General features: G+C 30.7%; 3 protein-coding genes across 4 annotated transcripts; 1 reads left to right on the top strand and 2 right to left on the bottom strand.

Annotated features, from left to right (window-relative positions):
• Positions 1-38: 38 nt before the first annotated feature.
• Positions 39-3,523, bottom strand: LOC111035566 (ferrochelatase, mitochondrial). The gene is made up of 9 exons (XM_022317239.1): positions 3,331-3,523; positions 3,127-3,271; positions 2,959-3,061; positions 2,766-2,884; positions 2,603-2,704; positions 2,380-2,545; positions 719-875; positions 524-639; positions 39-421 (listed from the first exon to the last, which is right to left on the bottom strand). The coding sequence occupies exons 1-9, from the start codon at positions 3,368-3,370 to the stop codon at positions 221-223; spliced, it is 1,149 nt and encodes a 382-aa protein (XP_022172931.1). The 5' UTR covers positions 3,371-3,523; the 3' UTR covers positions 39-220.
• Positions 3,524-4,374: 851 nt separating this feature from the next.
• Positions 4,375-6,175, bottom strand: LOC111035570 (apoptosis regulatory protein Siva-like). Of its 2 annotated transcripts, XM_022317243.1 has the most exons (6): positions 5,871-6,175; positions 5,743-5,793; positions 5,448-5,636; positions 4,694-4,851; positions 4,502-4,617; positions 4,375-4,420 (listed from the first exon to the last, which is right to left on the bottom strand). In XM_022317243.1, the coding sequence occupies exons 3-6, from the start codon at positions 5,563-5,565 to the stop codon at positions 4,375-4,377; spliced, it is 438 nt and encodes a 145-aa protein (XP_022172935.1). In that variant the 5' UTR covers positions 5,566-5,636; positions 5,743-5,793; positions 5,871-6,175. The 2 variants fall into 2 exon arrangements, with proteins under 2 accessions (XP_022172935.1, XP_022172936.1); XM_022317244.1 differs by lacking the exon at positions 5,743-5,793 and having other exon boundaries at positions 5,871-6,174.
• A 148-nt stretch (positions 6,176-6,323) lies between these two features.
• On the top strand, positions 6,324-10,350 carry LOC111035568 (26S proteasome non-ATPase regulatory subunit 1). The gene is made up of 3 exons (XM_022317241.1): positions 6,324-7,670; positions 8,482-8,743; positions 8,815-10,350. Exons 1-3 carry the CDS (start codon positions 6,469-6,471, stop codon positions 10,291-10,293), a joined length of 2,943 nt encoding a protein of 980 aa, XP_022172933.1. The 5' UTR covers positions 6,324-6,468; the 3' UTR covers positions 10,294-10,350.
• The last annotated feature ends 800 nt before the right edge of the window (positions 10,351-11,150 follow it).

Genomic DNA, 11,150 nt, shown 5'->3' with positions numbered 1-11,150 from the left:
TTGAATAAGTTATAAAAACAATTTTCTTTGTATAAAAGTGATTTTGTATAATTTATATTATTATTATTATAAAATACAAATTATATTAGAAAACAAAATTCTAAACCTGTGTAAATAACTTACTTTTATTGAACTGTAAAGTTTCCATCTCCCATTAATACTAGATCATTTTAAATACATTGACTTAGCCAATAGTTGCACCCTACATACTTCGACTGTATTATTTCGACTTGCAGACACTTGAAAACCACTGTTTGGATTCGTAACAACGAGAACTAATACAATGTGCGCATCTTAAAAGAAATTTGGGACTAACGGGTTTGTTTTCTCGGAGATGTTGCGACACTATATCAGCAATAGCATCAATAAACAAAGAATGATCATTAGGTGCAGCAGCTCTACGGATATTTTTGACTCCTAGCTAAAAATTAAAAGCATTTATTAATTATAAATTCAAATTGTTTTTAATATTCTATTATTTAACTTCAGTGCATTGCTATATTCTGAAATTTAAATGTCTTACTTCTTCTCCGAGTTCTTTACAATATTCAATGTCAAGTTCATGTAGTGTCTCAATATGTTCATTGACAAATGCAATAGGTACTAATATAAAATTTTTTTTGCCTTGCTTCACATAACCTTTAAATAAAAATAAACCACAAGATGTAAAGAATAATTTGAAATAAGCACTTTACTATGGATCAATATAGTTTAAAACCTTTTAATGCATCATCCGTGAATGGTCCCAACCAAGGCAATGGGCCAACTTTAGACTGCCAAACTAATGCATAAGGATAAGCATGACCTAGTTCTTTCATCACAGCATGCACTGTTGAGCTTACCTCTGAAGGATAAGCATCTCCACGGTTAACAGCCTCAATAAATAAACATACAATTTCTTATTATAAAAACAATGTTTGATGATTTTAATTTGTTTTATCAGATAATATCTATATAAAAAAAAACTAGGTAATTCTCATTGACAAATTAATATATGAACTGTATACCCCGCTATAGATTGTTGAGTCAACATTGTTAGAAAGAAATAGTCTATACTCTGTTCGCCGAGTGACCAGGACCATTTTGCGCATACGACTGACGGAAATACGGGCTCTCCGTCAAATGTCCCCTTTCTACGACAAAAACTATTTTGTACACATAGTTGGTTCAAATAACCATTTGTGTCAGCTGTTATAATATATGCTACGTATTATACCAGTGATAATAATACAATAATATTCTATTATAAAGTATAAACAACACATTTTTTAAATTAATTATTTAAAAAACAACATGAAACGCATTCGAACATATAAATTGAAATAACTACAAAAAAATATGACTGTATGTATGGCCCAAATTCTGAGCAGTTGGCAGTGACCAAATGACACTTAACAATTACAAGTAAATGGTGGGGTTCAACAAGTTTATGTCAGTGCAGTCCTGGTCTCTTGGCAAACAGAGTATACACTGAGTAGTTTGTTACTATATAACTACAGTCTATTTTGTTTATTCACAAGTCAGTAAATCACAGTTGACTTAAACAATGAGAATTTGAAATATCACTACAATTTATAGTATATTAAACTATTTATATTTTTTCATGAATTCTTAAGATATTTTAAATAGCTTAGAACCTACAAACCTGATTTAACTTGATACAACTTTAGTTTAAATTCATAAATTAGCAAGTATATACATTTTGTTTTGCAACTCCAAAAAGAACAAGAGTTTGGATGAGACTTAAACAAAACCTACATTGTTAAAATTGAAAATTGCTAATAGTTTCTACTTTACATTAAAATAAATAAAAACTTGTATTTTTGGAGAAATTCCAACAACCATAGTCTCAATTGAGCTGCACCCTAAACTGATATTTAAAAGTCATATGTATCGTTCTGAATTTATGAAACATCGTCATCTTACACAGATGAGTATAACGCAACTAGTGCCTAAAACTTTATTACTATTTAGTTTATACAGTCATCAATAAGTTGAGAATACAATTTATTGATTCTTCTACATTTCAAACATAACATTAAACTATTTCTAACGAATTGCAATAATTGATTTTAAAAAGTATATATAATATCTACAAGTATTCTATTTGACGGTAGTGAATTATAAGGGAAGATACTTAATTGTAATATTACTTGTATGGGATTTAATTCAATTTTCAGTCAACCTAGACAAAAAGCGATTATTCGGGTTAAAATTTGATGAGAAAAAATACCTAATTTAACTTTTAAACTTGTTATTATATAACATAACCATGATGTAATCTAATACTCCAGACCGTAAATGTATAAAAAAAAATGACAATTTTACAAGACTGTCAAGACTAGGCGATAAAGTTTGAAATAACTTAAAATATATTACCTTTAAAGGTAAAGAATGAGCTGAAAATAAGATGACAACGTCATCTCTATCACTTTCAGGAAATTTCTGAATTTCATCGGAAATTCTTGAACCAATTGCCTTAATTAACAATGGATGTGTAGCCCATCGGTCGATTATGCTCAATTTTAAATTTTCTGGAAACGTTCTAAGGCAGAATATTTATTTAGTACAATATAATTATTAGGATTTATGTAAAGTTTACTTATTTTGAAAATATGAATAAATGGCATTAAAACTTGAACCACTGGTAGCACAACTATATTGAGGATATTGTGAAAACAATACTACTCTATCAGCACCATCTCTAAAAATATAAACAAACTTATATGATGTTCAGCACGTTAAAATTAATGTGTAATACATACTTTTGTACTTGATCAAGCGTACTTTCAGTTAATGGTTCAACATATCTAAATGCAACATAATGTTTATGTGGAGCAGTACTAGGTGATATTTTGTCTAATTTTTCACACATCAATTTTCCCTAAAATTGGTATACATCAATTCATTATTATCCCCTATTTTATAATGACTAATGAGATATCTGAACAATATTACTTGAATATTGGTCCACTTCAAAATTGGTGATCCCCCACCAATTTCAGCATATTTTTTCTGTACTTCTGAAGTTCTTCTCTTGGCGATATATGGTCCCAAGATGCTGTAAAAATACCAAATACAGTCATAAATGTTGATTTCTATCGAAGTAACTATTCTGACATTCACTTTTGAAAAGGTAACTGCATCATGTCTCGATCGGTCATTATGCGTTTCAAATAGCCATGCACTTGGTCAACATGTTGTGGCCCACCCATGTTTAACATGACGACGGCGGTTTTTACTTGAGAGGACATAAGTCGACTGGTCAAGTCTGGAACAAATAAATTCAATATTTGGTAGTCAACAAACCTAATGTGTATAAAAACCAACCTGAGGTAGGTCTACTTAGATGTTTCAAAGACGAAAACATTTTTAATGATTTTTAATCTAAGGAATAAATAAAATATTCGAAAATTCAATAAAATAAACTATTAACTAATAACTAATGACTTTCTAACTTCTAAAGGAAGCATGAAAATGAAATTAATTAACATGTAGTCAATATTAGATAACAATAATAATCAAGAATTACGATAGTACTATCACAGAATAATTATCACGTGGAGTGTAAATTTATTTTTTCTTTGTAGAATGTAGATTAACGTCTTAAACCTTTCTAAAAGGTCTATGATTTATCATGTTTAGAAGGACTTTAGAGAGCTCAGAGCAGTCGCATGTCTTAACTTTTCGCTATGACAAGTTCATAATATAATTTAAAATACTGAGTGACATGCAGTGCGATAATTCAATTTTGTAAATATATATAATTTCTACATTAACCTAAGTTATGTGATTTTGTTTAAATTGTTTTGATAAGTAGTTAGTAAAAAAAAATTCAGTTACCCTACACATAAATATCTATACGGATTTAAATAAATCTACCTTCCCATAGCAAATTTAAGATTCACTGATTTCCGACAATGTTACGATGCTCGTCTACTATATCCAAAGGTCAAACACAACAAGGAATTGAATATTCATCGTGGATAGTATATTAAGCATTGACTACAATAAATATGCAAGAAAAATTTTTTAATAATTTTTTTAAAATGTTAGTATTCCATACAAATTTGTAAACACACTATTTTTAATTGTAAACATAAAATAACAAATGCAAAGTTATAAAATATCATCTTTATTGAAAAAATAGGTTAATAAATTAAACTTTAAAATACGTTGTAAAAACCGTCACAAAGTTGAATAATTTATTTTTATACATCGATGTAAAGTTATTTAAAAATAGGTTATGATATAAAGCAAGTATTTAAAAATGAAAACATACAAAGCTTACATAAAAAAATGCAATTCTTTTATAAAATTTTAAATGAATTAATATTTATCACATTTTTTCTTAAAAAGTAAAGTTTTTACATTTTACTCATAACATGTTAAACACATTTTTTTCGCTTCATTGCAAAATCTAGAAAAAAAGTAATACATCTATTATTAGATTCAAGCTTTTCTTAACTGATGCGAAAATAAAAAATTTATGAATACTTACAAAGAAAATGAACACATATTGCAAAATATCTCTCCACATTTCCCACAGAAATCTAATTTTTCTGTTTTTGAACAAAAGTTACATTTTTTCTGATTGTAGTCATACACTTTGGGGTTCTAAAAACATTTAAATAAAACAATTAAAAATTATCACCTAACTTTAATGAAATTATCTATTTTTATAGGTTCATACTTCAAATAAAACATAAGGCTTGCACAGTTGTCCATCAAACGTCAACTGCATTTGTTTGGATGGCTTACTGTCGCATGGAACTTTATCCACAAGCACAGACTCATTTATTGCTTCAAAAGGTGCATTTGCTCTTTGAAATAATATCTGTTTAGTCTTTTCTATAAAAATAAAATTCGATTGATTTCAATTAAAAGTTACAAGCTTGCCACTCAGATTAACATAAATTATTAAAAAAGTTTTTATAATTGCCAAAAGAAGATTCAAAAAATAAATTTACTATAAAAGTACCAAATAATATTTGCATTAAAACTAAGGCCATTGTGTGCAAATTTGTTTTTATACATTGAGAATAATCGTTGTACATAAACTGATGTTATGGATACATTTTTTATTTAAAGTTTAAACTAAATCTATTGCAGTGCCATTATGAATGTTGTTGGTGATGTAAGTTCTCCCTATTTATTATTCTTTGAAAAAACTATATTGAAATAAAATAAATAGGTAGGTAAAATTATTTTTGACATTATGCAAACAACAAATATCAGAAGAAGAAATTCTCGGGGGGGAAGCTATTCATTGGTGTTGAGGCAAATAATTAAGTTTACTTGTTAATAATCAAAAAAATATAACATTAAATTTTACATAAGAATTAACCTTCTTACAGACTGCCAGCCAAAAGGTCATTTGCAACAAGATTTTAATCCTATACTTCTCAGTTATACCATAATATTATCTATTTAGGATGTGTTCTTACCATAAATTTCAGACATTTTGGATGGTCCCAAGACTCCATTAGCGACTTGTTTCTCTCCAATATGTATTTTAAGCTGGGGACACATATCGATGCCATACGGATACTTTCTCTTGTTCATCTCGTCTTAAAAAATGTATTCGTTATTTTGTAGTTTTGTTGTTTATGGATAATACAAAATACTGTAGGTACCTACAGTAAAAATCAAAAACAAATAGTTTTGGTATAAAACATCTGTGTACGCACAACACATTAAATAGTAAACACTATTACTATTACAAAATACAATAGATCATACATCGCTGTTTAAACACCTCCTTAATTAATACTTAGCCATGATACCGTTTATCTAAAGGCAAATACGAATGAGAAAAAAAGTTTAAGTTAAAAATAAAATATAGAATTACATAATAAGTAAATAGGTACCTATATTGTATCTATTTGTGGGAATTAGCACAGAACAATATTATGCTACTAGGTTCCCGCGCACTATAGACTATAGAACAAACTGTCATATATTATTATATTTGTAACTCATTGTCTTTTGATATTACGAATGGATACGCGACGATCTACAGCGTATAGGTAATAATATGTATTCGATTCGAACAATATACAACCCCGAATTCCTAAACCCACGGGCCACGGCACAATATTGTGGGTCGTGGGTGCGTTAAGGCACAAAATATAAAAATACTAATTTCAAGTCTACAACCGTGAGTTCGTGATAATAATATGATATTATGATCCACAACCGTGATCTCTAACCGTGGTTTCATTCACAGCTCTACTGATAATAATAATATCGATATGCGATAACAAAAGGCATTGAGTCTTGAAACTTGTGAGCTCTTTGGATTTCGGAAAACATGACTTGTATTTTATTGTTGTTGTAGATGGATATTCCTATATTCGCTTGTCATTAATGTTTTACATAACTAGTTGAGTACTTTGTGCTTTTGTATCAAAATTAGGTGAAACTTATTTGAAATCATTCAGTTTTTATTATTAAAAGTACAGCAAAATGAATATAACGTCGGCAGCAGGCGTGATATCGTTGCTGGACGAGCCGGCATCTGAATTAAAAATCTTCGCACTCCGGAAACTAGATGCTATTGTGGACGAATTTTGGCCCGAAATATCAGAGGCAATCCAAAAAATTGAATTCCTCCACGAAGACAAGACGTTCTCACAACAAAGTTTGGCTGCTCTAGTTGCTAGTAAGGTATATTATCACCTTGGTTCATTCGCGGATTCCTTACAATACGCGTTGGGTGCCAGCGATTTGTTTGACGTAAACGCGCGCAACGAATACGTGGAGACCATCATAGCAAAATGTATCGACCACTACACAAAATTGAGCGTCGAGGCTGCGGAAAATCCAAGCTCCCCGCCTGTGATGGATGTGCGTTTGGAAGCAATTGTCAATCGTATGTTTCAAAGATGTCTGGACGACAAGCAATTCAAACAGGCATTAGGTTTGGCTTTAGAAACAAGACGTATGGATATATTTGCCAAATCCATTGAATTATCCGACAATGTAAATGAAATGTTATCTTATGCTTTCCAAGTGGCGATGAGCACTATTGAAAATCGCAGTTTCCGCAGCACTGTGTTACGTTGTCTCATTGGTTTATACCGAAACCTTGAAGTCCCGGACTATGTGAACATGAGCCAATGTTTCATTTTTTTGGATGATCCCAAATCTGTAGCTCAATTACTCGAAGGTCTGATACAAAATAACGATGAGAAAAACTGCTTGATGGCATATCAAATAGCATTTGATTTGTATGAATCAGCTACCCAACAGTTTCTGTCTAGTGTTCTTGAGTCCTTACGCCAAACAGCACCCATACCTTCTGCAACTCATGTCATTAAAGCAATTCCTGCAGCCCAAAGTAGCACAGAAAAAGAAACTGTTACCCCGCCTGTAGCTGTTGCTTCAACTGATGTCAGCACAGCTCAGCCTGTTGTTGAAGAACGTTCTTTTGATTCTCTTGGGCCAGATGACAAGTATCGTCAAGAAGTAATCCAAAAGTTAACTAAAGTATTAAGTGGAGAAGTAAGTATTGAGCTACATCTACAGTTCTTAATTAGGAGTAATCATACAGATATGTTGATCTTAAAAAATACAAAAGAAGCAATTCGAGCAAGTGTCTGTCATACAGCTACAGTAATCGCCAATGGATTCATGCATAGTGGTACCACTAGTGATCAATTTTTAAGGTAAATAAAATCATATATTACTCATTATTAATTAAAATAATCAAGTTACTTTTTACCAATTGATGAATTATGCCTAATTATATAGGTAGTATCCATTATTGATTCATTCATTTGTCAATTTTTTTTTATATACCTATTCACAAAAAAAGTTTAAAGTTAATTTAATGATTTAAAGTTAATACATTTTTTTAATTATTATTTTATATCAGTCCATAGAAGTACTAACAAATTCGATAAATCTATATATATTATAAATAAAAGAAAATTGTGTTAGTTAAATTATTTATAATTCAAGAAGGGCTAAATCGATTTGGCTGAAAATTGGTGGGGAGATAGCTTAGAACCTGGAGATGGACATACAATACTTTGTATCCAAATCGGTTAAGCCATTCTTGAGTTATAAATAGTGTAACTAACACAACTTTCTTAATATACTGCTCGCATTATCACAAGCAAGTTTCATATAGAGTTGGCATTTTTAACGAGCACCCAAGTGCACGAGATCAGCTACTGTATATATAAAAAAATTTAACTAATCACTGGTTAATCTTTTATTAATTTTTTATTCCAAACACTGCACCAGTTGAGACTCAAAATTTACCACTTGTTAGAAAACAAATCAAACGAAAATTAAAATTTCTCTTTATTATTATATCGGTTACTAAGACATGAAACTACTTATTCACTAAATGACAAAATTGTTTTTATAAAACGGTTCTGTAAATTATAGATAATTATAAGATTTTTTGGGTATTTTTAAAAATAAATTCTTATCTCACTGATTGTTATTTTAAACAATTAATTGTTATAGGGATAATCTGGAATGGTTAGCCAGGGCTACAAATTGGGCCAAATTATCAGCCACTGCATCTCTTGGAGTTATTCATAGAGGTCACGAAACAGACGCTCTTGAACTTATGCGCAGTTATTTACCTCCTAGAGAAAATAATTCATCTGGAAGTTCTGGCTATAGTGAAGGTGGTGGTCTGTATGCTTTAGGTTTGATCCATGCTAACCACGGCGCTGCTATCAATGATTATCTTCTTGGACAACTTAAAGATGCACATAATGAAGTAAATAATTAATAATATGATGAAATGCCTATAATTAAAATGAAACATTATTAAAATATTTTTAATTTTAGATTGTAAAACATGGAGGATGCTTAGGAATTGGTCTTTCAGCAATGGGTACAAGTCGTGAAGACATTTATGAACAGTTGAAATTCAACATGTATCAAGACGATGCTGTGACTGGTGAAGCTGCTGGATTAGCAATGGGTTTGGTTATGTTGGGATCAAAAAATGGTGAAGCACTTCAAGACATGGTGGCATATGCTCAAGTAACTCAGCATGAAAAAATTTTGAGAGGTTTAGCTGTTGGAATATCATTTGTCATGTATGGTCGACTAGAAGAAGCTGATCCTTTAATTACCTCTTTGTTACAAGACAAAGATCCAATATTACGTCGGTCCGCTATGTATACAATATCAATGGCATATTGTGGAACTGGGAGTAATATGGCTATTAGGAAACTATTGCACGTTGCAGTTTCTGATGTCAACGATGATGTACGTCGTGCAGCTGTCACAGGTTTAGGATTTTTGTTATTCAGAACACCAGAACAATGTCCTCAAGTTGTTAGTTTACTTGCAGAAAGTTATAACCCTCATGTTAGATATGGTGCTGCCATGGCTTTAGGTATTGCTTGTGCTGGAACTGGACTCAAAGAAGCTATTAATTTATTAGAACCGATGACCAATGACCCAGTTAATTATGTTCGTCAAGGAGCTTTAATCGCATCCGCTATGATTCTTATTCAACAAACAGAAAGTACCTGTCCTAAGGTAAAAGAATTCCGTACACTGTATGCAAAAGTAATTACTGATAAACACGAAGATGTTATGGCTAAGTTCGGTGCTATTCTAGCTCAGGGTATCATTGACGGAGGTGGTCGTAATGTTTCAATTTCCTTGGAATCTAGAACTGGTCATACTAATATGTTGGCAGTTGTCGGTCTGTTATTGTTCACCCAATATTGGTATTGGTTTCCACTGGCCCATTGCTTAGCACTAGCTTTTACCCCTACATGTATCATTGCATTAAATGCACACCTTAAAATGCCTCTCCTTGAGTTAAAAAGTAATGCTAAACCGTCTTTGTACGCATATCCTGCAGCAATGGAAGAAAAGAAACGAGAAGAAAGAGAAAAGGTCACCACCGCTGTATTAAGTATTGCAGCAAGAGCTAAACGTCGTGAAGGTGGCACTGTGAAAGCAGTTGAACTATCTACTAGTGAAAAAATGGAAATTGATGAAAGAGAAGCCTCAACCAGTAAGAAGAAGGAAGAAAAGAAAGAAGAACAAAAACCTGAACCAAACTTTGAGATATTGAATAACCCAGCTAGAATAATGAAACAACAACTAAAACACTTACAATTGGTTGAAAATTCATCATATCAACCTTTAAAAGATGTTTCAATCGGTGGCATCATCATGACACGGTTTACTAAAAATGGTGTTGAAGACGAACAGTTGGTTGAGCCAGTTGCTGCTTTTGGACCTAAACCAGAAGATGATAAGGAACCTGAAGCACCTGAACCTTTTGAATACGCAGATGATTAATAATGTAATACCTAAATATTTTTGTTACATCCTAACAGACCTTGTATAATTTTTTTTATTTAGACTTATAATTTATTCATCCATGTAAACTTGAATTAATTATAATAATTATATATATAAAAGTCTAGTGGAGAATTGTTTTTTTGTTACAGTTTTTACTAACTAAATGTTCAATTGATGATTTATCTTTATACATAGTAATGTGTCATTTATACATATTCACTACACATGAAAATTCTTTTCAATATTTGGTGATTACTTACTTATATATTATTATATTTAAATTTTTGTATGAATTTTCAGTTTGTTTATTAATGACTCACTAATATTAAAAATTGACTAGTTTCTTTTTAAATTTTTAAGACAATGATTAAACCAGCGGTGTATATATGCTTTAAGTGGTGAGAGGGGGAGTATGAAACTAAAAATAATAATTTTATGTACTAAAAAATGAACAATGGTTTCTACAATTGTGGGTTCACAGAGATGGTAAGTTTCTACACAAGATACATTTATAGGTTAACACATAACTTAAGTAAAAACTGTAATTCACAAGTTAAAAAAAAAAGAAGTTATTTTGTATAAGAAAAATAGCTTTTCAAAAAGTGAATAATTTGGACATTAATTATATTTTTGCCGACACATTATGGCAATACACACCAGTTGAGAACCACTGCTATGAAGCTATGTTCTGACTTTGTTACAAATATTTTGAACTTCGTTCAATCCAAGGTCTAGTATTAACCTAGATAATACTCTACTTAGTAATATTCATTGTATTAGTTATTAATTTCCTATTTATAATTATGCTATAATTTAAATTATTATACGGAACTTTAAGTATTGTATTTTCTCAA

The sequence above is a fragment of the Myzus persicae genome, unplaced genomic scaffold (assembly GCF_001856785.1).
Source record: "Myzus persicae strain clone G006 unplaced genomic scaffold, MPER_G0061.0, whole genome shotgun sequence".
NCBI lineage: Eukaryota > Metazoa > Arthropoda > Insecta > Hemiptera > Aphididae > Myzus > Myzus persicae.
Note: the sequence above shows the minus strand (reverse complement) of the source record. Positions and strands in the feature narration are given on the sequence as shown.